Source organism: Amia ocellicauda, chromosome 23 (genome assembly GCF_036373705.1).
Source record: "Amia ocellicauda isolate fAmiCal2 chromosome 23, fAmiCal2.hap1, whole genome shotgun sequence".
In the NCBI taxonomy this organism is placed as follows: domain Eukaryota; kingdom Metazoa; phylum Chordata; class Actinopteri; order Amiiformes; family Amiidae; genus Amia; species Amia ocellicauda.
The window spans coordinates 456,685-482,872 of record NC_089872.1 but is presented as its reverse complement, the minus strand read 5'-3'; the positions used below and the strand labels follow the sequence as shown (position 1 = coordinate 482,872).

Sequence of the window (26,188 nt, the reverse complement as noted above, 5' to 3'; positions counted from 1 at the left end):
ATGGCTACTTCCAGCAGGATAATGCACCATGTCACAAAGGTCGAATCATTTCAAATTGGTTTCTTGAACATGACAATGAGTTCACTGTACTAAACTGGCCCCCACAGTCACCAGATCTCAACCCAATAGAGCATCTTTGGGATGTGGTGGAACGGGAGCTTCGTGCCCTGGATGTGCATCCCACAAATCTCCATCAACTGCAAGATGCTATCCTATCAATATGGGCCAACATTTCTAAAGAATGCTTTCAGCACCTTGTTGAATCAATGCCACGTAGAATTAAGGCAGTTCTGAAGGCGAAAGGGGGTCAAACACAGTATTAGTATGGTGTTCCTAATAATCCTTTAGGTGAGTGTATATCAGTCTCATTTACGTTTAGGTGCTGAGAAAGATCCTATCATTACTTGTTACCACAATTTCCCTTAACTGATTATTATTCAATGATTAAGGATAGGCAGGGCCACCTATAATCTGGTGTCTATTAACTTATGTCAATTTCAGACTAAACAGTTAAACAGGAATGAGAAGATATTTCTCGCCGTTTTTGATTTCTAAAATCATCAACAAAACAGTTGAATGCAACACACATTTATATTTAAGAAAACTAAATGATATTACACATTCTAGAGTTATGAATCACAGATTAACATTTCTAATTGATTTCTCAAATGTCATGAATCATGAACTCCAAACTGTTAAACTTATCTGAACTTCGTCCCAGAGAGGCCTCTCTGGCTTCGGGCTCAGATAACAGCACACGGCACGAGGTCCGTGTGTTTTGGAAACAAAGGCAGTCCGGTTCGGCTTTGTCCAAGAACTTCCACTCAGTCGATGCACCTGGAAGTTGGGGTTTCGCGAATGTAGAGTCTTTTCCAAACAGATTTTCCACTGGTTTGAAGGCTCCAAGGTTGTGCACAAAATCTTCTTTGTAAGCAGGGTTCCACCGTAGTTACTTGAAGACAAAGTCTTTGAGGAAATCAGGGCCCTGTTTGTTCCAAGGGTCAAGTTTCTTAAGACTCAAATAGCTATTTAAATGACTGACACTTTCGTATACAGTCGACTTAGTCAATTGTCCAGCTGTAAAACTCCACTGATCAGGTGGGCACAGGCGGGCATGCGCAGTCTGTAAAGTTCTTTATTTAATAAAGTCCTTTAAAAGAATTCTTCGTACGGCTCAATCTCCTTCTCCCAGTTTAACTCTTCTTTTGCCGGCAAAGACTTGGTTGGTTTCTGGTTCCGGTTCGGGCAACAGAGCTACAGGTTGAGCTGTGGCAGCGAGTTACTGGTTCAGGTGAGACAGAGAGAAAAAGAGGTCGTGCGCTGTTCTTTATACGTCTGTCAGATCAATAGGTGATTGGTTCTTGAGTTTTTGAGATTGGATTTCAGTTTCAGCCCCCAGTGTCCTATTGGAGGGGGGCTTGATTTATGACTGATGTCAATCCATGCCATCTTTTGGAAATGCCGGTTGGCCCGGGTTCGTAGCTCTGTGTCTGGATTTCGGCTCTCGTCCATTTCAAAGAGTTTTTATTACCTACAGGCCCCCTTCCCCAGACATTTCACAGCAGGATTCCAAACTATTTGGCCTATTCTCGGTGCCATCCTCCCAGATTGTCATTTTGATGCAAACCAGTTCCCAGCTGATGAGTTAAGGAAATCTGATAACTTTGGGGGGGAGATGTCTTCTTTAGATCAGTGCTTCAGCTCAGAGCTAAAATGCTCTTATCAAAATACACCCAACATAATGCTACAGGTAAAAGGCACATGCCTTTACTCTGTAGTAGCTGACAGCCATAATTGAAAACTAATATTCACTAACCATCAAAAAAGAAAGTGTTTTCAGCTGAAATGTGCCATACTCTGTTTCATTTCTTCTGCGGTAATACAATAAAAGCACCGAATTAATGAAAGTCAGAACAGACCATACTAGGTAAAATATTCACTTTTTATAACTTTTCTTTAGACAGAACTTCCACTCAAGTAAACAGAGAACTGAGTGTGTTTGGAAAAGTGATGTGAAACCAAAAGCATTCTTGCCCATTGCAAGTGCAGTACACAAAAACCGAAACTAATCTTAAAAAAAATAATAATAAGTTTGAATTCTAATTATTTGACAGTGATCTAGGCCCCAACACTAAAAAATTTTAAACTGAAATTATCAGATTAAAAAACTATTCATACCCTTTGTAACTGCATGCCTAAATTTGCTCAGGTGCAATATATTACCTCAACAAGTCACACAATTTTTTGGACTCCACCGGTAGAAGAAATACAAGAAACCTGCTTTAAATTAATCTGTGAGGATGAATACAGGTCTCTCTGTAGGGTTACACTTCATGGTAGAGACTTTCAAAAGACTTAAACAAAATGAAGATGAAAGAGCATTCTAAACATGTCAGGGATGTGATTATAGAGGCACAAGTCTGGGGAAGGGTACAAAACACTTCTAAAGAAAGCTACTGTGAGGTCAGAGTCCTGACCTTAATCCCATCACAAATCTGTGGCAAGACCTCAAAACTGCTGTCCATCACTGGCCCCCAACTAACTTCACACAGCTTGAGCATTTTTGCCAGGAGGAATGGGCAAATATTGCTCTATCACAGAGACTTAACTGAGAAGACTACTGGCTGTAATAGCTGCGAGAGGTAGTTCAACCAAGTAGTGACCCAGGGGGATGAATATTGAAAAAATGATGACATTTCAGTTACATTTTTTTATTGTTAACTATTTTCTTTCTTTTCAGTGGAGAATCACAAATAAAAATGTCCAACCTAATGCATCAAAATCCCAGGCTGTGAGAATCTTAAATGTGGAAAAAGTGTTGGAGGCTAAATACTTTTTTCAAGGCACTGTATCACTGAAGAGCAGTTTATTGTAGGTCCTAGCATTAAGGAACAAGCCCAGTGGCTAAAAAGACTCCAACTGTATGAAAAGGTCAAAGCAAACAACAGTAAGCACCCAATAGTTCAGCCAGGAAAGCTGGAACAGGTTACACAAGGACACCGACTACAACAGATCAAGTAATCTGTGTACTCTACCTCTTAAAAAAGTAAGTAAAAACATTAATTAATTTATATTTGTTACCCACCTTCCACCATGGTTCAAGTCACGACATGCTTGCTAAATTGTTAATATAAAATGGACATACAACACAAGATTTAGAGAGTTAGTTACTGCTGTAACTAACTCTCTAAATCTTGTAAAAATCCAGTTGCAGTTAAAATAATCCCCTGCCATGTCAGGGCTGCCTTACCACAAAATGCCTTTGGAGGGCAGTAACTGGTAAACAAATACAATCATAAAGAACAGTACAGCACTGTATGAGTCAGGACACACTGTTAGGAAAATGTTTGAAGTATTGCTTCCATATATCTGTAACAGACATTTCCTGCAGCATTTTTTGCATTACATGTTTACCTGGTTTATGTATTAAAAAATCAACTGCTGAATCAGTGTTCATCAATCCCAGAGCTCAGAGACAGGAGCCTGCACATCTTCCTAATGACAGCAGCTTGTGGGAGCTCTGGCAGTATTGTTTCTGGGAGACAATAGCCCCCATTCACATGATTCCCACTCTTCAGAGCCCACGAGGCAACAAAAAACGAAGTATGAGGGAACTCACTTCTAGCTTTTATAAAGTTTCAGCGGCACCCTACTCTTAACCACCCTAAACCTTCCGAATTAGCTTTATCACTAGGCAGCTATAAAAAGACAAGTGACTCATATTAAAGTAACGAATGCCACCCACCCATCTGTTTGACCTCCAGGTATGCAGTTAACTCACATGGAAAAATGAACAAAACAGAAAGGATGCAATTTCAAGTTGAGCTGCAGTCACATAGCATCAAAAATGCAGGATCACTTTTGTGAAGCTACTTTTTACTGTAGCCTACAATTTTACCCAAGTTTAGTCAATTGTAATATATCTGTCTTTTTATATTTTCTGTAATGATTTTGTTGCACAGCAGGTTTTCAATCAACAGCTACAGAAAACAGACTGCACTGATTCCCCATACAGCTTGATCAACTACAAGCACACTTCAGTTGCTCAGTATAGTCTGGTAGCATATCAACAACCACAATGTCTCAATGTAAATCAACTTTGAACAACAAATGCAGATCAAAAGAAAGGTTTTAAAACTGTTAAAAGTAAACGTGACTATTTCTGCTCTACAATTGTTTTAAAAATTAAAATATTCTTTAAAAAAGTATATATAGGACTTCACCTAGTATGTTTTATTTCATTACATTCTTTTTTTTAATCCAGCTACATAGAGAAAAGGGTTGTAATCATGCACAGTTGCCCACCAACTGTAAATATACATAACAGGGCCTTATTTCCAAATTCCCCAGGCCTTTAGAAAGCAAGGTGTTAAAGCATGATAGTTTTCCCTTCAGGTCAAGATTTCATCCACCTCTGAAACTATTATATTAATATGTATGTTTCACACTGATTATCTGAGTAAAAAGCATCACTTCAGCCCTATTTATCTCAGAGCTCTGCATGCAGTGCAAGAGCCACTGCAATTCGACTACAGTACACTACAACTCCTCCACTTGTGGACAACGGTGACCCCTGGTGGCAAAACACAAATCAGCAGAATACTTAATGGCTTTCAAAAACATTGGCTTGTCCGTCATAGTTGTGGTGTGCAATAAACATCAGTGCAGTTTACAGCAGCCTTTAGAATGTGAGAAGATCTTAAAAGAGTATAATTTTAGGTTGTCTTCTCTGGGATGTAAACATGCAGTTCGGTAATCAGCTAAATCGCATGTGGTTGGATTTAAAGTTGTTACATGTCACACCATACACTGTAACATTTAATATATGTCTACGTGTTGTATGATCTATGTCATGTACAATAAATAACAAATTCAAGTGTAACATTTACAAAATTCTATTGGAAGTTTCAAAAAAAGTTCCCAGTGTATGAAGCACTATTCTAAATCCAACTATCGAACTGACTAAAAATCCTCATCCAAAAGACAAAAGCTTGCTCTTAAGATATTTCGTATGGAAAGCAATCAAGTGACCCATAAAAACTGGGAGAACAACATTTTTGTGACATTTTCCAAGACATTTTCCACTGAACTTAAGCTCAGCTTCCTTAAACTCTAAAGCAATTGAGCTTCTCAACAAAACAAACTTTACCCAAATCTCAGACTCAAAGAGACCCAGGCACTGAGGACATGAATGGAACTGCTGTAAAACTAGGGGCGCTTCTTTAAACAAAGTTGTAAGCATGTGGAACAAACTGCCACATCATTAGGTGGATGTTAAATCAAGAGTTTAAACAGAGTTCCAGGATTCTTAAACTACTGACAACCAGCAAAATAGAGTATTGATCCATTCTGTCAAACCAGAAATAATTCTCAAACTGTTTTAAATAAGCAAGAGGCAAGAGATCTTAAAGCATACTGTAATCAGTGAATGTCTTAAAACTAATTGTTTAGTGCTGTTAAACTATTTACATATTTTCTGGGAGGAGTATAGAACGACACTGACTGAAGATATTGGCATTGGCAACTGAAGAACGTCTGCAGGAGTCTGCGTTGATTTATCTGCATCATGGGTGGGGGGGAAAGGAAACCAATTCACCTGGCAACAGAGCATTTCCCCAAAAATGTAAACCTAAAACACACACACATATACATACAGTGCATCCAGAAAGTATTCACAGCTCTTCACTTTTTCCACATTTTGTTGTGTTACAGCCTTATTCCAAAATGGATTAAATTTTATTATTATCCTCAAAATTCTACAAACAATAACCCATAATGACAACATGAAAAGTTTATTTGAAATATTTGCAAATGTATTAAAAATAAAAAATATAAAAAGCTCATGTACATAAGTATTCACAGCCTTTGCTCAATACTTTGTTGAAGCACCTTTGGCACCAATTACAGCCTCAAGTCTTTTTGAGTATGATGCTACAAGCTTGATACACCTATTTTGGGCAGTTTCTCCCATTCTTCTTTGCAGGACCTCTCAAGTTCCATCAGGTTGGATGGGGAGCGTCGGTGCACAGCCATTTTCAGATCTCTCCATAGATGTTCAATCGGGTTCAAGTCTGGGCTCTGGCTGAGCCACTCAAGGACATTCACAGAGTTGTCCTATAGCCACTCCTTTGTTATCTTGGCTGTGTGCTTAGGGTCGTTGTCCTGTTAGAAGATGAACCTTCGCCCCAGACTGAGGTCCAGAGCGCTCTGGAGCAGATTTTCATCAAGGATGTCTCTGTACATTGCTGCATTCATCTTTCCCTCGATCCTGACTAGTCTCCCAGTTCCTGCCGCTGAAAAACATCCCCACAGCATGATGCTGCCACCACCATGCTTCTGTGTAGGGATGTTATTGGCCAGGTGATGAGTGGTGCCTGGTTTCCTCCAGACATGACGCTTGCCATTCAGGCCAAAGAGTTCAATCTTTGTTTCATCAGACCAGAGAATTTAGTTTTTCATGGTCTGAGAGTCCTTCAGGTGCCTTTTGACAAACTCCAGGCGGGCTGTCATGTGCCTTTTACTGAGGAGTGGCTTCCATCTGGCCACTCTACCATACAGGCCTGATTGGTGGAGTGCTGCAGAGATGGTTGTTCTTCTGGAAGGTTCTCCTCTCTCCACAGAGACACGCTGGAGCTCTGTCAGAGTGACCATCGGGTTCTTGGTCACCTCCCTGACTAAGGCCCTTCTCCCCCGATCGCTCAGTTTGGCCAGGCGGCCAGCTTCTAGGAAGAGTCCTGGTGGTTCCAAACTTCTTCCATTTACGGATGATGGAGGCCACTGTGCTCATTGGGACCTTCAATGCTGCAGAAATGTTTCTGTACCCTTCCCTAGATCTGTGCCTCGATACAATCCTGTCTCGGAGGTCTACAGACAATTCCTTGGACTGGTTTGTGCTCTGACATGCACTGTTAACTGTGGGACCTTATATAGACAGGTGTGTGCCTTTCCAAATCATGTCCAATCAACTGAATTTACCCCAGGTGGACTCCAATCAAGTTGTAGAAATATCTCAAGGATGACCAGTGGAAACAGGATGCGCATGAGCTCAATTTTGAGTGTGATGGTAGTGAAGGTAGTGAATACTTATGTACATGTGCTTTTTTGTTTTTTATTTTTAATACATTTGCAAAGATTTCAAACAAACTTCTTTCATTGTCATTATGGGGTATTGTTTGTAGAATTTTGAGGAAAATTATGAATTTAATCAATTTTGGAATAAGGCCGTAACATAACAAAATGTGGAAAAAGTGAAGAGCTGTGAATACTTTCCGGATGCACTGTATACCTCGTGCAAAACACCAATGGATAGCGGAGACTGGGCTGGTGGGAGAAATGTTTTTCATTCAAAATCCAAACCAGTTTTTACTGGCCTTTAAATCCTCTGTCAGGTGGTGACTTTACCTTTGTCATAGTCGTCCTCTAGTATTGCTTTTTGTTGAAGTCTCTGCAGCTTTAACATCATAGACTCAATCTGAAAATGAAATAAATGAACTGTTACACAAATACGAGAGTATTTAAAGCTGACGGAATAATATCTAACGTCTGAACTTTGCTCTTATAGCACATTGAAGCTGCATTCATTCAGATGGAAGTGATAAAAATTATTCCTACAGCAGGATGGAAATACGACACAACAGCTTGAGTCGGGTTTTGTAAGCTGTAGGCTCTGGCATGTTACCCAACACCAGTTTCTTCAGTATTTAATGATTTTTACCTAATTGCGAGTCAATTTGTCTGAACGGTTACATCATCCTATCTGATCAAAACTGCTAAGAGAACACTTCAATCTACTGATATAACAGCTTTTGTAAATCATTTAAAATGGGGACAATCAATACACTTCTATAAATGGAGACATTCTGCTTGAAAAAAATGAAAAATGAAAAATAAAATGTGAAAATTAAGACTTGACTTGAGCACCAGGAACACAATGGTTTTTAATTTCAGGGGACGTAAGTGGCATAATAGCCCGAACTAATCTGGAAAGCTGCAATTTCTAACCTTTATGTTGGTCCGGTTGTTCTGCAGGCAGTCTTGCAGGATGGCTTCGTATTTCTTCATCAGGGCCTCCCAGCCTTGGTCTGAGCAAGGGGTGCTGCTCTCGTAGCCGGAAGTGACAGAGGAGCCGGCAGAGGCGGCGTCAGAGGAGTCCACGGACAGGGAGAAGGTGGCCTCCGCGTCGAGGGAGAATGAGTCCGAGTCTGGCAGGCTCTCTTTCAGGCCCGACTCCAGACTATACCCCTCACCCTCTCCACTTTCCCAGGACAGCTGCACGGCAAAGAGATGCCCTTTGCCTGGCTGGGGGGACTCAAGCCCAGCCTTGGTATGGTCCTGCGTTGCTGCCAGGGTGCAAGGCAAAGATGGGCTCTGCTGGGAGAGCTCACATGTGGACCCATAGCTCGAGTTCAAGGACATCTGGATGAAACTGAAGCTAGAGTTAAAGGGATCTCCAGGGGAGGCCAGAGGTCGCTCCCCTCCTTTGTGGGGAGTGGGTACTGCTTGCAATTCAAGATCCAAACTGAGGCTGCTGCAGTCACATTCAGGTCTCTGTGCATCCTTCCAGGGAGTTGATGCACCTTCACTTGGCCAGCAATCCTCCTGGGGAACAAGTGCACACGGACTCATTGGCTTCTCCCTGCTTCCCACCGACAGGCGACTGTGTGATTCATTGAAATAGGAGTCCAGGCTGCTGGCACTGTCTGCCCCCGACAGGGAAAGGTGCTGCGGGACAGAGTTGGAGTCAGAAGCTGGGGTCTTCATCGAGTTCATCTGACAACCTTTCCCATCGTAGACCTCTCCATTTTGCGCAGGCCGCTGACAAGGCCTTTTGCTGACACCCTGGGAGAACTCCAGCTGTTTCTGCAGCCCCCCTCTCATATACCCCGGCCTCCTGTGCAGCTTCTTTCGCCGAGTACGACTTCCTGCTGGCGGCAGCACCGATTCAACTGGAAAAAGAAGGTACAGTCATAAGGCAAACTTTAAAAGTAATAGGAATAAAACAAAAAATGAAAATACAATATTATATATATAGCTCAGTAATTGGCTTAAATACTTAAAGTAGTCAAATCTTTCTGTGTGTGCCTATGTAAGCCTTAGTAAAGCCCATAATTTATACTGTATTGAAATTAAACTCTGAAAGGTGCAATGAAAAAGCTTAAGGAAGAGAAGGAAACATCAGAAAAACATGTTTTATTGTCATTTATTGAGCTCTAGACCTGAAATGAAAAGGCATTAAGGATTTCCCTTCATAAATTCTCTAGATCATAAGTTAACGATTGGATGGGATGTATTTAATTATATATCAAACCTGCAGTTTATTAATACAGTATACATTGTATCCAAATATACAATTAAACATACCGCAACAAAAACTTGAATGATAACTTTGCAATTCTCACACTTGTTTTGTTTATCTTACATTTCAGCCATGGCAACATACCCAAATTTGACAATGTTTTATACCCGATACCGCACACGGATAGAACACAGCAAACTGTGCCAGATTTGATTAAACTCTGCAGGATGTTCTGGGTTCCCAGCGCTCTAAGAGGGAATACAGCTGTTACACATTACTTTTCCAGAACCATACAGAGCATAAGAGCATGGCTTCAGTGGGCAGTGTAGTATAGTTGCTTACTTCAGGCCCTCATTGATACTTGTCTCTAAGTTACAATATCATAAAAACATATCTGCATCCCAGTTACAGGAAACTGTTTACTTCAATGTCGACAACTCGCAACGAGAAATTTGATTCCTTGGAAGCCAAATTGGACTGCGTGCAAGTTAACACTTAAAATAGGAGAATAGAGAATGGAGGAGGAAGACACTGAAGTCATTGATTAACTGGAATGTGTTGAGCTCGATCAAGACACGATGGTTTGTTTACTGCTTTTAAGAGTTTAAGAGTTAAGTTGGTGAATCAGCTCAAACAACAGTTTAAGGGAAATCAAGTGATCAACAACAAAACATGGAGAACTTTAACCACATACATAGGATTTAGAACATGATTAACAGATTCAAAATGTAAATGCACTGCTGTGGCATTATTACAAGGGAGGGCTGTTCTTTTCTTCACACTGAATCTCTATAGGACCGTTTCAGGTCAGGTTCATTTGCGTATGGGCACAGGAAGACTCTTATTAAGGCCCAGGCAGACCATTGGGGCTTTGCTGACATTAGAATCACAACACTGTCCCTGATTTACAATACTGTAAGTCACATGTCTGTCTAATTGTGAGGCTGCAGAATGGGTTTCCTAGGGCTAGTTCTAAAGCCATCAATGACCTCTTTGTCTACATACCCTCATCCTTCCAAATGCTCCAATTCCTCTCGTGACATAGGGGATGCCCCCACTCCTGTCACGCAGACACTGTTCTGGTTCATACCAAATACAGAAAAAAAAAATGATGTCATCATTGTATTCAGAGTGCTAAGAGCCCTAACCAAGACCATATCAAGGGCCACTGTTCTACAATAAGCCATGTGTGTGAATTTTTAACCAGAATGTTGTGACTTAAACAATGGGGGGGGGGAGAAACTCAATAAACTTAAATAAAACATTTTACTTCAGATTCTTTCATTGCCATCTCTTTGTAATTTTTTACAAAGATAAAAAGTTAAGATATGAAAAATAAAGATCGGTTTTATTTTAGTTTAAATTTGATTGGGTACAACAAATCTGGCGTTAGTGTAACACTATAGTGTCTGTACAGATGTAATTCTAGCCTGTCAATGCAATGCTGGCAGAAGGCCTTTTCTCTGGAGAGGGTACTCAAAGCTCAGGTTTCCTAGCCCTCCATTAAAGTAACTCTCTCAGTCTAGAATACATTAACCCGAAATGACATGCAAGACAAGAGAAGGCCAACGTCAGAAGATAAAGGTCCCAAAACAGTATCCAGTAGCAGATCTCCCATATGTCAGATGCTGCTTTGTTCTGCAGACACAGCGTCTGACCAGAGTTACACAAGAGCCATTTTTTACTTTCAGAACAGGAAGGAAGCTGTTAAGAGCCTATTGTGAGGCAGATGAAACACATCACTCAGATGGCATTTACATTTCAACCTGGGGTGTATCAAAATTAAATTTCCCGGGATAAAGAATAGAAAACACACACAAAACCTCATTCTAATCGGCATTCCAGTTTGAGAGGTTATACATAGTAAATAAAATCCAATGACACCGACACTTAAAATTCGATATGAGCCCTTCAAGCTGATTAAGTTTAAATGTCTATTTATAATAACTGCTTAAAAACTACTGTACCTTACTAAGGCAAAAACATCCTGAGTTGAAAACAGTTTCCAATTAAATAAAGTGGCATATTTTGTGTCAAACAGAACTTCATATTTAATTGACTAATTAAAGAGAATGGCAGGACCCCTACAGATTTGCACAACCACCCCTTACAAGAGTGTGCTGGGATTCAGATGACTTTAGGGACCGCCTGTTCACAAATGAGAAACTGCCCACATCTGTGCACACTTAAAAACTAGCAACTAGACTGCTGCCACATAGGCAAATGCAGAAAGGGCACAAATTAAAAGAACTGAAACTACAGACGCGCAACTGCCTTCCTCTCTTCTGTGTCCTGTCAAAAGAGAAACTGTGAATCACAGGGTTTGGGCTGTAGAGAGGAGATTTAGCCTAACCTCTGGACAAACAGGTTGTAATTAACTCATGTTGGGGCCCGGTGTCAAGCAGGTCAGGTCCATGTTTTCACTCTGCTCCTTGAACCACCAGGTTGCAGCCAGCATCAGAAAAATGAGTTACAAATACACAAACGCAATACACATGAAGAAGCAATACTCACTCAAGCACACTTGCACCTGCTGATAAATTCAATGACAACCTTCACCAAGGTCATTCCCATTCAACAATGAATATTCTGCAGTTACATTATGCTGAGGTTGTTCAGTGCTAAACAAATACAGATCTGTAGAACTGAGAACAATATGGTTAATACTCCTATTATAAGAACACTTGCATTCAGTGCTTGCTAAATTATTAAATCACTGAACTCGCATTTTTAATATTCTATTTCAGGAAAAAAAAATGGAGTAGGTTCAATGAAATCCATGTTCAAATAAAGCAGACTTAATTCTTTGAAGAGGTCGCTGAAAGAAGGAACTTTTTCATGTATCAACATTTGCTCTTTACAAAACAAATACATAAGTTTACAAATGAGAGGAGCCAATTCAACCCATCGTGCTCATTTGGTGTCCATTAATAACTAAGTGATCCAAGGATCCTATCCAGTCTGTTTTTGAATGTTCCCAAATTGTCAGCTTCAGCCACATCATTGGGGAGTTTGTTCAAGATTGTGACAACTCTCTGTGTGAAGAAGTGTCTCCTGTTTTCTGTTTTGAATGCCTTGAAGCCCAATTTCCATTTGTGTCCCCGGGTCCGTGTGTCCCTGCTGATCTGGAAAAGCTCCTCTGGTTTGATGTGGTCAATGCCTTTCATGATTATGAAGACTTGAATCAAGTCCCCATGTAGTCTCCTCTGTTCCAATGTGAAAAGGATCAGGAAAAAAATTCATTTGCAAAAGGTTTCATTAGGATTCTTCATCCTGAATCTCCAGCCCCGATGTTATTAAGCCTGGCCACAGCTATAACGATCTAACCTACTTGGACTAATAACTCAAACTGGAAACAACCCAAGGGCCAATTATGCCTTTCATCGGATTGGGCCGGGGATAAGGTTGGCTTATGTTCAGCCCCGTAAACCTGGGTCAACCCATTTAAAGGCCCAAGCATGTGGTTTCACACACAGCTGAAACCAAAAAAAGACCTTAGTGTAGACATATCCACGCTACCTAAAAGCATCTCTTATGGCACTGTACAAAATGATTGAACAAGATAACACCAGAGTTTCTTCTTGCACGGGAATAGAACATGGACTGACACTTAACACTGAAGAACAGTTGAAGAGCTTGTGCTGAATAATCAGAAGTAGGCGGAAGTGAGGAGGACTCACCTGGCAAAAGATAAATGTAGGTAAATTCCATTAGCCTCAAATCTACCCAAGGGATCCTCTGAGGTTAAAGGGTTTAACAGGTTTATGCCTCATGGACATTCTTAATTCTACCTTTCATTTATTTTTATATTCAAATCTTATTAGAAGCTTCTCAAATTGCTATATTTATTATTAATTGAACAATTGGTTACTTGGGCATTGTAAACTGATTGAGAGGTATAAAAAGGTAATTGCAATTAATAGTACATGGAGAATAAATTCCAAGGAAGAACAAGTTAAACAAGAGGTCGGCCTAGCAGCCTAACAAAATGCTCATTTTGTTTGAAAAACATCCAAAGGGTATTAACCCTAAAAGTGAGGGATTCCTCTCCTCTCTGGTCAGCTGATCGGTTTCCCCTCATTTCTTCCCACATAAATTCAACATCTTGCAGCTGCTCTTCAATTTGAAGTGGCGATCTCAGTCAGAGTTGTTCTATGCTCCTCATAGAAAATGCAATGCAGTCACCGTTTTGTGCAGCACCATTCTCTTAGTTGTTGAAGGACAACATTTGGGTGAAGATGGTTAGCAGTCACTATTATCAATGCATTTTGGATGTGTAGATGTCCTTTCCTCAAATCCATCTCCTTTTCTGGTTGTTAAGCAAGTTTAAAAATAAATGTACCCTACATACACTACACTTTCAGATTCAACCCGGTCTTTTATTTCCACCTATTCAAATTAACTAACCATCCCCCTCCCAAAACAAACCTCATTTCCGGTCAGCTCACACAGAAACAAAGTGGATGAGAACGAAAGCTAGTTGTTATAAATACATGTTAAAGAAACACATAGCAGGCACTTCCAGTCCAAAGGAAGTAGGAAGTCATTTATGAAGTCATACTTAAGACATCCCACAAAATAATATAGCATTTAAAAATGTATACATTACACAAATTGCATAAAACCATGTTCAAACAAAAAAAAATCCTTTTTACAGCACAACTTGAAAATATCATTAATGTTCAGTGATTATTAAAATCCACCATTCAAGTTGGAGAAAAGCCTTCAACCTTCAAATACTGAATATGATTTATGTTTTTTTTTCATCCCAAAAATGATAAATGTATATAATTTATAAACTAATTTAAAATAATCTACCAAATAAAAATCCAAACATTAAAAAAAACTTGGTATACTACTTATCTTCACCCCAACCACAATGTCTTTCAATGTGGTTATTATTCAATCCAAACTTAATAACTTCAGAAAATGACAGGGTACTATTCACAGCATGTTATTTAAGTAACTTATTTAAGTACGTGATTTCTAGTGCTGCTCGTTTCTGCCTATGTGGGATAACAGATAGGGCACTTAGATGTTACAAACTAAATCCAGATGTACTCACTTTTGATGCTGTCTTTCCACACAGGCTTTGATTCATATTAATGTATCCATTCAGATGCACAGCCTTCTATTATGCACTTGTGAAGCCACTGAAAACATATCAATCCTTAACTGGATGTGAGCTGTCATACAACTTCTATACGTCTGTCCACATCAACGTACAGCCCTGAAGGACCTTGTGAAATGTATAGAAATGTAGCCTTGGGAAAAAGTTGATGGCATTGACTTTCTTTTGTATGCGGAACAAAGCGTATCATATAATGCTATGAAGCTCTGTTGTCCCGGAACATCTCAAATTAAGGAGGCTGCACACCAACACAGTTACACTGCATTCAATTAAATTACATAGGTATTTGTTTGACACCATTAAGTCTTCATCTGAACTTTATGAAGCAAGTTTTAATTAAATATTGTCAGAAATGTCACTTATGCATTTATGAAGGGTATTCCCCCACCACACCACCTCCCAATATGGTAGCAAACATTGACGTATGCCCAGTTTATATATATATATATGAATCGCTAGTATCAGTAAGTTACATTAATTTTGACCAGTTCTTTGGCGTAAATCACTCACGTCTAAAATCCTGCGGGATAAACGTTATCAGTGGGACTGTTTAAAACTTGGCAACAGCACAGCTGCAATAAATTAATCTGGCACAGATGTAGGTCTACATAACGGATTTACTTCCAGACTGAAAATAACACTGAAACCGCTTTATTCAGATACACAACACTATCCCAGGCTGTAATGTACTATTGATTATTTCTGGAAACAGTACCCGACAGTTTATGCCACTGCAGCTACAGTCAACGAGGTGTCATTTTAATCCCTGGCTTCGTTTGCATCAATAAAACAATGGATTTTACCGCACATGATCATTGTTAAATCAACAGAGATTTGATTTTCAAATCAGAGAAATGTACACAACATTTCAAACTCAACTCTCCGGTACGTGTACTGGCTGTATCACGTCGTACAGAATGAAACGGATTACCTTCCCAGGTCCCGGCGGGCATGCGGTCAGTGTTGACTGAGGATGGGCTCTGGCCTTCCAGTTTCACCATCCCGGTGAACATTTTGAGGGGAACCTTTTTATGCCTGCTAAAGGGACGAAGGGTTGAAAACGGACATCTTTGGAAATCCTTTCACTCACAAACGGCAGAGCTGGGCAAATACCGCTGAAGTCATTTCCGCTCGGGAAAGTGTTTCCCCTGCAAGAAAATGCCTCCCAAGACGCGCCTGCCGCCCCTGTCCGTGTCGGGAGCCGCGGTGCCTCAGTGCACTGCCACACACAGCATTACTGTCTCCTGCACATCTTGAACTTTGATGCTCTGTCCACTGTCCATTACTCTGTCACTGAATGCATTCCGTCACTCTGCAAAGAAACCAACTTATCTGTCCCAAAGCAAAAAGCATCTGAACGCAGTGTGCCAACAATATCGTTGAAAACGCCTGTACCGTGAACAGTGTTTGGACGCTCAATTGAGGCGATCTGTACATTAGATGTAGCCCGCAGCGCTGTGTCCCGTTATGTGTCGAGCTGTCCTGTAAGGAGTGTCCTGTCAGTAGCTGTAATCCGACCCCGCCGCCTCCTTCCTCTCTCTGGGACAGACAGCGCCTCTACGCTGAAGGCAATGCAAGTGTGTGGGGCTGTGTAAACTGGCGTGCAAATCCTGGAAGCGAATCCATCATTGTGGATTCACAGCCTCCCACTGCATACAGAATTGTGTCCTGTGCCCTTAGCGATTGTCACCAGTCTGCTGTGAGACAAGGCAGGCTTTTAGCATTGGCTCTAAACTTTAACTGCATGTAATGAAAGTAAAAACTAGAGATACAGCCTTTATGAATCAAGATGATCAATTACTGCATTTTTTTAATTTTAATGTATTGCCTCAATTTGGGAACTGTCCTTGTTCAAAGTAATAATACGTCATCAAATTGGCTGCAAGAGGAATTGCACTGCATTGATGGATATGATAAATTAGGCTAGTAAATTTAAGTGTGAATTGCATATTAAAATGTTGAATTAAAAAAAAGTTAAATTTAAAGTAATACAATTACATTAAAATCTAATGAATTATTAGGTTGGCCATAGGTGCAATCCTTTCAATTTAACAAAGGTTTAATGTTCAAGATGGATAGTAATCTGCTTTGAATGTTGCATAATTAAGAAACCTTATGTGCACTTCTTGCAAAGCATAGGCAGCTTAATGGCTTATGTTATCAAATAGGCAAGTTTTAATAAAATGTAATAATGGGGAAAGTGTGAAAGCATACAAACAAACAAACAATGCCATCAGAGCTCAAAATATACTCAAACCAGTTAAATGAGCAAATATTATCTATTATTGTGTCTTGGTGTATAGAATGGTATTTTCCCCCAACAGTATTCTTTCTTACCAGACAGTAAATTCAGTAGTATCTCCAATGGTGACTCAGAGGCTGGTGGTGCACTATTCAGAATAATAGAAAGTGTAAAATTAAACATTATAGCATAAAAATAATGTTAATATTTCTAAACAGTACATTTCAGTCTACAATACTTTCACTAAAAATCTAAAGTAAACATGTTTTGACTGGCATTCATGAGAACAATATTACTGCCATTTAGAAGAGTCAATATAATATCATTAAAGATGTTTTGGAGTTATTAAAAGGAAATGTCAATCCAGTTGTCTCCCAGAGCATTTTGTTCATTGTGACACAGCTGAATTTAACCACTTTGCACATAGATAAGGAAGCGAAACCATTATTGTGCTGACCTTTAAAGTTTCACCAGATATGTGGGTGCATCACATACGAAAACTAGTTGAAGACTTCCAAGACTAGACCCAACTAAACAACACTGGGGCCATTTATTTTTGGAGAATTTAATGTACGCAGAATGTATGCACACTATGAACACAAACTAAAGTATACAGTTTATTCCTGAGGTTTCCACCATCAGTCCTGAAGAGTTTTTATCCCACAGATTGTTTAGGCCAGGCCTGTCATACATTTATAACTCTGGAGCTGCTTTGCTGGAAGTCAATACGGGACATCAGAAATGTCATTCAAATCATTAAAGGATAAAATTGCATGCACATTTCAGTGTCCCATCATACTATTTTTCTGAAACAACCATTGGTTTGTAGTCCAAAAAACGTTTTTTAACCACCTAGAACTGTCGCTACTATTTTCGGGGGACTGCATTGTAAGCTACAGCACCTTCTCCAAAGAGCATGAGCAAAAACCCACACCCTTCAAACTGCAGAGCTCCATTATTGGCATCATAAAGGGCCGTGTCAGTTAACAGTATGTCCCCTGTAGAGACAAGATTTCCAGTTCTCACCTCATGACTCATTCGGTGGTCCTCCAGGCAATTAAGTAGCAACTGCTTCTTCTCCAGCTCCTGTAACAAAGACAGATATTGAGATCCATGGCAGACTTCATGATCCATGACAGCATTTTAATCTATAATAAAAATATAATGAATTACAGGCTAACAATAGTTACTACAGTACCTTATTTATATATGAAGGAGAATGTTTTTGTCCTGTTATTCAAAAGGTGCGTTTCCTAAACACTCTGCTTACTTGTAGGAGGAGCTGTTTTCTCAAATCTGTAATGTTCCTTAAAACTATAAAAAGGGGTGGAGATAAAAACCTGAAAATTATTAGATTTTTATAATGAAGTTGCCCTAGAAACTGGTCAGACCTTTTCTTCCTTCTCAGAAATGATCTAAAATGACTCCTCTGCCCTTTCAACCTGTTTGAAAGAATAATAATAAACGATAGCATGAAGAAAATGTCTATATTGCTTTTCATTTTCCTTCTTTGAGTAGGTATTTATATATATATACCCAGTTTTACAATTTTAAACACTCCAGTCACTTCTCAGACTTCATTTGGCATTGTTTACTGTGCATTGAAATACAAATGCATCTGAAATTTAGGGCATATGCATTCTGTAACTGGACATGGAAGGATGCTGGTACTGATATTCTTAGCCATTAGTGGACCGAATAGTAAAGTATGTGCATGTGTGTGTGCGTGTGTGCACATGTGTGTGTGAACAGGTAAGGTTCACTCAACAGAAGCTTGTAGTATTCCATCAGAGTTTCTATTGTCTTGACGTAGCTTTGCCCTGTCCCCTCCACAAATCGAACTTCTCTCTGGAAATACTCTCCCTTGTCACCTGATACCTTTATGTGCAATAGACAAGATAAAAACAGCTGGAGTTCTGCACAATATTAAAGAGTAAGCCTCTTGCCTTTCATTGGTCCCTCCCAGAATCAGGTCAAACATTTATCTCACTAGCAGTCACTACTAATTCTAAATGCCCTCTGTTACATTTGTGCACCACATGTCCCCTGTTCACCAGCAGAGGTCATCATCACCCAAATACTAAACCCTCACATTCCCCAGCAATCATCCACTTTACATTCCTCAGTACTATGTGCACTTGCACCTTCAAAAGTCTGCTCCCATTGGACTTACACTACACATCCATGTCCCCTGCTTCCCTCTACTCTGCATTTAAACCCTCTGTTACTGCAAATCAATGCTCAGTCTTGTTTGTTTCCAACAGCATTTCTAAGTGTTATACCTGCTGTCTAGTGGCCTGTGTTCCTGACCATTGGTAGTTGTTCTTCTGCTCCGACTCTTGTATGCCCAATCAATTGACCCTTCGCTTGTTAACCCAACTATGCCTCTTGCCTTATCTCCATTGCGGTTTGCTGGCTCTTTGACCTGGATTGTGACTTATGGGTCTAGGTGTATCATAAACTCGTCAACAGAGATGTTAGCATGTTTCAGAGATTTCTGGAAGTTTTTAGTTGACACACTACAATTCTTCTTAACCTCATTGAGCATTCTGCACTGTGCTCTTGCAGTCATCATTGCAGGACGGCCACTCCTAGGGAGAGTAGCAATAGTGCTGAACTTTCTCCATTTATAGACAATTTGTCTTACTGTGGACTGATGAACATCAAGGCTTTTAGATATACTTTTGTAACCTTTTCCAGCTTTATGCAAGTCAACAAATCTTAATCTTCTGAGATATTCTGTTTGAGGCATGGTTCACATCAGGCAATGCTTCTTGAGAATAGCAAACTCAACAGTTTTCTTATAGGGCAGGGCAGCTCTAACCAACACCTTCAATCTCATCTCATTGATTGGACTCCAGGTTAGCGGACTCCTGACTCCAATTAGTTTTTGAAGAAGTCATTAGCCTAGGGGTTCACATACTTATTCCACCCTGCACTGTGAATGTTTAAATTATGTATTTAATATAGACAAGAAAAATACAATGACTTGTGTTATTACTTCACGCAGACTGTGTTTGTCTATTGTTGTGGCTAATTTGAAGATCAGATCAAACTTTATGACAAATTTATGCAGAAATCCAGGTAATTCCAAAGTGTTCGCATACTTTTTTTGTTGCAACTGCATATATATATATATATATATATATATATATATATATATATATATATACACCAATGAATCTGTGATGCTCTCGTTTAACATGTCAGTTCACCAGTCTGCTCAGTGGACACAGATTCATTACAGATTAAATGCATTAAATGTGTATATGGACTGTTAGCCCATTTTCTTAATAATATAGTCTACCGATAGAGACTGGAGACACACTGTTGGCATTGCCCTTATATAGACTATTCATCATAAGGCCCTATTTGTAATGACTGGGTGATGAAGTCATAATAAGTATACCAGATTGAGATGGCAAAATTAAAATGATAATTACTTTTATTCATGCCTGAATTTGTAAGAAAATGTGTATTTTTAGTAAGCATAACTTTTTGCAAAACTCAAATTGAACATGTATAATTGGGCTGTATGCAATGTGCATGATGTGCCAATAGAGGTCAGTGCACTGCAGTCATTCTTTTCATAGGGTAAATATGTTGCACTATATCACACAATCAAGTGTACAGTGGGGAAAAAAGGTGCAGAACAACACAAGGGGGCAGCAATTATCTTTCTGAAATATTGACTGTTTTCTGAAAAACCTTGAATGGATGTTGCATATCATTGTCAGAGAACTAACATTGATTAAGGGATTATGTTTATACAACAAAGTTTAAAAAATGTTGCCAAGTAATGATTTGATTTGCCATGGAATAACTCTGAATAACTGCAATAATTGATTATTTTAATAGAAGATTGACTGGTTAGGGTGTGATTAAAATTGAGTGTTCAAACATGATTTATATTATTGTAACAAATATATTTACAAAGTCAAAACAATGATGGTTTCAAATTCCAAATACTAATCTCAATGACATGTGAAGATTTGCATTTATGTCATCATCCTCTTATCCTCTTATTATTCTTATCATACTTGATGGGAGTGATAGTATTTTTGCCACACCCAAGGAATGCAGTGAAAGCAGAAAGATGAGGTAGCTTAGCTTACCACTTGAAGCTGACTGTGTGCAGAAGCAGTCAGAGCAGCCTGAATTCATATTTGAAAATACCCCTGCAAATACTGCATTGCAACCCTGCCTCTTTGAAGATGGCCACCAGCATAGATGTGAGAAATGCTGAGTGCCCGATCTGTCTGGAACTGTTCACAGACCTGGTGACTCTCTCTTGCTCCCACTCCTTCTGTCAAGGTTGCTTGGAGAGATATATGAAGCCACATGAAGCTGTGCAGGTCTGCCCAGAGTGCAGAAACCCAGTCGGGGAGATGAACTTTCACACCAACAAACTGCTCAGAAACATGCTCCGCAAGGCCAGAGAACAGGAGAGGAAAAAGCCCTTGGTGTCAGAGGCAAGCAGCAGGACTGGCGAGAGAGAGTATTCAAATTGCCCTGAGCACAATGAGAGAATTAAGCTGTACTGCAAGACAGATAGACAACTGATGTGCTGGGTCTGCAGAGAAGGGAAAAAGCACCAGGGACACTCTTTTACACTTGTGGAGGAGGCAGCACAGGAATATCAGGTGATGCTGAATTTGAAATAGAAGTACCAATAGTCATATAAAATAGAATTATTTATGAACATTGTATTATTGCACAGCAGCAACATATCAGGATCCCAGTCTTGGCTGAAACCCAAAGGGCAGAGAGTTGGAGTATAAAGTAAAAAGATGATACACGATGCGAGGTAGGGGGGTGCTTTAACAACTCTTTCCATTTTCAGAATGCTTTGCGAGCAAATCAAAGAGATATGATGGCGGAACTGAAGGACAAAGAGTGTTTGAAGGCAATGCAGGAAGAGCAAATCATCTCTCGAAAAGTAGGTACTCAGTTTCAGACTACATTATTTTCCTTTTCATATCCTATATTGTTATGAACTTGTCATGGAAGGGGTTCAATAGCAAATTAGGCTGCTTTTAATACAGTAAAATATGTTGCTTAAAACATTGTAACAAGCATAGGCGTAGGTTAAGAGGGGTACAGAGGGGACACATCCCCTGCAATATTAAAAGTGTACCCCCCACTTCTGAAACTAAACCTACGCCTGTGGTAACAGGTACTTTACCCTATTATGAAGTACACCTCCACACCAAAAAAGATGTTGTGGGGACATGAGGAAAACTGTTATTAGACCAGTACCCTTCCCCAAGTACACAACCAAAGACCAATTAAAATAAAATGTAAAAGTTTTAGTGCAAACAGCAATAAAGTACAACACATATTCCAATATAGCAACATAGTTAATACCAGTAGTTTAAAAGAAGTGCCAGCACTTTTGCAAACAAAGCAAATAAAAATCATATGTGCAACACAAATCAATTATTATATATGGAAAAATAAACTAGTTGAAGTGCAAAGCTAAATAAATAATTCTATCAAATCAAAATAACCACAGAGCAAAATTCAAAAAATTAAAAATTAAAAATTAAAAATAATTAACTATAACCAAGGGCCTAGTACTACTGGTCTGGCTACCGTATTACAGATTTACTTATTTTATAGGACACAAACTCTCAAAACTATTAACACAGCCAACTGAACCCTTGATAATTTTTCAAAACTCTTTGTACATTTTCATTAATTTCACACTAATTACAAACTACATATTCAATTTTCCTCAAACACTACACACAAAACTCTCCAAACCAAGGTCCATGTTTTCAAAACAGTAACACCTAAACCCTTGATATAGTAAGCAAAACTAATGTGTTGCTTGTTTTCACACAAATTCCAAAAATTCAAATATAATTTTTCCAAACACAACAAACAAACCTCTACATGAACTTCAACTTTCAGTTCAATTTGCCATTTTACTGAATGCAGATAAGATGACTAAATCTGTAACCTGTGAATGTTTCCAACTGCAGGAGAAGTCTGTTCAGCTGGAGACCCAGATCAGCGCTCAGTTTCAGAAGTTGCAGGAGCTCCTGAGGCAAGGAGAGGAGGCGCTCAAAAGAGAGGTGCAGGGAGCAGAGAGAAGTGATCTGAACCCCATGGAGAGAAACCTGGCAATGATAGAGAGAGAAATGAAAGAAGGCAGTGAGAGGGCCAGCATGATGAAAATTGGACTGAAGATCTCGGAGCCAGATGCCTTTCTACAGGTAATGCAATTATGAAAAAGCACATATTTGTTTTACACAAGGATAATTGTTCACATACAATACTTTCACCAATGCGTTTCAGAGATTAAGTGCACAATGCAAAAACACTTCAAGTCAGTGATAATGTTCCAATGGGGCCTCTGACTGTGTCACATGGTGTGTTTTCACAGTGGTGGATTAAGACAGGATTCACTGCTCTGCAAAAGAAAATTTCACTTCCTTTAAAGAGGTAACACTGTACTTGTCATTCTGTGTGTGTGTGTTATCATTATTAATTCAGTATTCTATCAAATAATATTAGCATAAGAAACATTCTAGATGAGAGGTAGTTTATGGAGTCTTTTTTTTCATAATTGTTGATTCAAATAATGTATTATTATTAATAATAATAATATTTATATAGGGTCTGTCATCAAAAGATTTCATAACATTCCACAGAGCTTTAGCTGCTGCCTTGGTGATGCACTATAGCTCTTTTGCACCAGTAGCTGCCTGCACTGTACATAAGGTAGAAAGGTAGAGACATAGATGAGACTTTAAGTAAAGAAGGACCTCTAAATCTCCAAAAATACATCCCTTAATTACCCCCTCTCCTCTTGTCCTGGGCTGTGGGTCTGGTGGCTGTGCAGTAGAATTTGAGAATTGACTGTGCAGTTCTCTTAAGTAATTTGAAGACTTAAATTAAATAAGAATTAAATGTATGTATCTGCCTTTGTGTGTACTGATCAGACTTTTATGTTATAGTCATGTGGTGCCACTGATCTCTGACTCTCTGACTGTGGGCCCCTCAGAGAGTCTGGAGAAATATGTCAACTGGACCAGCCTGGAGAACAGTGCCCTGAAAGACATCAGGGAAGGTAAACAAGCTATATATCAAAAGATAGAATGACATATTTGTGGGAAGAAAAATAATAAATGATCAGCCCTATTAAACTGACACAAATATGAATATTTATCAAATTAAAAAAAACATAACAGTGCATGCTGTGATTGTGAATGTTATCTATTATGTCCAGCTTTCAATGCACTGTAATTCCTCCTCTCCTCTCAGGTAAATCCTCTAGTCATGACTCAGGTCTGAGCATAGTGCTTCTGGGTCAGACTGGCACAGGGAAGAGTGCAGCTGGAAACACCATCCTGCGGAGAACAGAGTTTAAATCCGCTCTCAGCTCCCAACCAGTAACAACCAAATGTGAGAGGAAGGAGGCAGTGATTGATGGGAGACATGTTGCTGTGATTGACACTCCAGATTTCTTTGATCAAGACTGTCCTGATCCAGAGACTCAGATTAAAAACTGTATGTCTCTGTCTGTCCATGAACCCCATGCTTTCCTGCTGGTGATTAAATTAGGTTATTTCGCTCAGGGAAAGAATACGACAATACGGTATATACAGGAGGTTTTTGGTCAGGAAGCCACAGAGCACATGCTAGTCCTGTTCACCCATGGAGACGAGTTGACTAACCAGAGCATTCAGCAGTTCCTTCAGAAAACCCAGGTGTATCAGGCACTGATAAAGCAGTGTGGGGGCAGGTACCACCTCTTCAACAACAGAGACACCAAGAATCACAGACAGGCGAAGGAACTCCTGGAAAAGATTGACAGAATGATGGCAGTACAGAAAAAGTAAAGCACTTGAAATGGAAACAGAGAGTTACCCTGAAGCTAATTTCCATCAGGAAACTCTTTTATCCTGGCTATAGTGGTGAAAGATGACCAGTGAAAGAATCTGAATATAGGAGACACTAGAAAAACATCACACATTGCCCGTGTGGTGATAAACTAGAGATATAACACTCCACAGGTCTGACCCAGTGCCTAAGAGGGTAATAAAGATGTATATTTAACACAATCCCTTGTATTTAGAGACAGTCTATCCAGAACTTCTCGAACCCCATTTTGTAAAATACATTTCAAGCACAGTCTCAGGCTATGGTTTCCAGTGGGATTCAGGTATGTTCTGGTGTAGGTACTTGCTATATTCTGCTCTTAATGAAATAAAGCTATTATCAAAGAGTCCTTCTGAAGCCTTTTCAGACACATTGATAATTAAACTGATTACAAAACCTGCAGGACTATGGCCCTCAAGGCTAACTGTGAATGTGTGTCAGGTACAATATGTTATAGATTAGGATTACATTACTCACCTCATTTAATCACAATTAGTCTTTGAAGGAAATGCACCAAGAAAACACAGACAAATGTGTATTACATACAAAACTTTTGTTATTACAGATTACTCTCAACAAATAAAGCTGAATAGCAACTGAAAGCTCATTAAAAGACTAAATCCTTGTGGAAAGATGAGAAGATTTCCTGTGACTAATATGTACCACTGTATTCCATTCCTTTTTAATAAAGAAATTACAACATACAAAATCACTTTGACAAAAGTTCATTATTGTTTTAATCAGTGTGTATTGGTGTATCCCATTGATTATCATTAATTACTTGATAGTTTTCAGAATTTAATTCCCTGTATTCTATGTTCCCTGGTGTCTCGCCATCTGAGCCGTATCTACTTCCTACCTGGAGAAGAAAAAGTATAGCTTATTAATGTTATTATCATAACCATGGTTCACTGAAAAAGAAAGACAGCCAATCACGTGAAAACTTGTACCACAGCTGCCCTTTAGGGGCCCTGCTGGGAGGAAGAAGTCCTGCCCCAGTGTCTGTGAAAAGGGACCTCCTCCCAGTAGCAACCCTTCAATTTATTTATCCAGAGGGGTGTACTATGAAGCGAGTTTAACCTACTCAGATTTAACTCGGGATTATCAAGGGAAGTCAGGGTTGACAAAATCTGATTGCCTAAATTGGTGTTAAATGGTACTACAACGGTGATTAAGATGTCGGTTAGTTGATTCGGTGTAACTTAACTGGAGTTTGTGTTCGTAAAAGGGCACGTTCAGCAGCACAGGTAGAGCTTGTGAATAATGCCTGTGCTCCGTATTTGTCCCCGGAAGAATGCATGTTGATAATGTCAGGATATGAGGAGTTTAAAGAAAGGTTAACGGCTTAATCTAACACCGTGGAGGCCAACAAAGCCAGGGAGGCTTGTTGGCAGCGCGTTGCCGACAGAATAAATTAGTAAGAACAGTGTTCTTGTCATATGTTCTATATTTTGTATTACAGATTCTTCTTTTATTTGTAATATGATTGAGATGTAAGGACACGTAAAATAATCTATCTAAATATGTTAAAACAATTAGGATAATTCAATTATAGCCTACACATGGGCTACATCTCTGAAATTGATCCGTTACTCACTGTTAATGAATTAAGATCTACTCCCTAAAGCAC

At 39.4% G+C, this 26,188-nt stretch overlaps 2 protein-coding genes across 3 annotated transcripts in view; one reads left to right on the top strand and one right to left on the bottom strand.

Moving 5' to 3' along the window:
• The window catches only part of disc1 (DISC1 scaffold protein), a 101,766-nt gene extending 85,764 nt beyond the window's left edge, over window positions 1-16,002 (bottom strand). The window contains exons 1-3 of one of the 2 annotated variants that reach the window (XR_010805327.1): window positions 15,358-16,002; window positions 8,002-8,945; window positions 7,402-7,471 (exon numbers count right to left, since the gene is read on the bottom strand). Coding sequence is in view for 1 of the 2 variants with exons in the window: in XM_066696555.1 (XP_066552652.1) it covers window positions 7,402-7,471; window positions 8,002-8,945; window positions 15,358-15,439 (1,096 nt within the window). In the remaining variant the exon portion in view is untranslated. The remainder of the gene's footprint in view (window positions 1-7,401; window positions 7,472-8,001; window positions 8,946-15,357) is intronic. The other variant, XM_066696555.1, reaches the window with a different exon arrangement.
• A 4,793-nt stretch (window positions 16,003-20,795) lies between these two features.
• LOC136719216 (nuclear factor 7, brain) lies at window positions 20,796-25,255 on the top strand. Its single transcript, XM_066697062.1, has 6 exons — window positions 20,796-21,311; window positions 21,512-21,607; window positions 22,656-22,889; window positions 23,060-23,118; window positions 23,634-23,746; window positions 23,941-25,255. Exons 1-6 carry the CDS (start codon window positions 20,883-20,885, stop codon window positions 24,516-24,518), a joined length of 1,509 nt encoding a protein of 502 aa, XP_066553159.1. The 5' UTR covers window positions 20,796-20,882; the 3' UTR covers window positions 24,519-25,255.
• The last annotated feature ends 933 nt before the right edge of the window (window positions 25,256-26,188 follow it).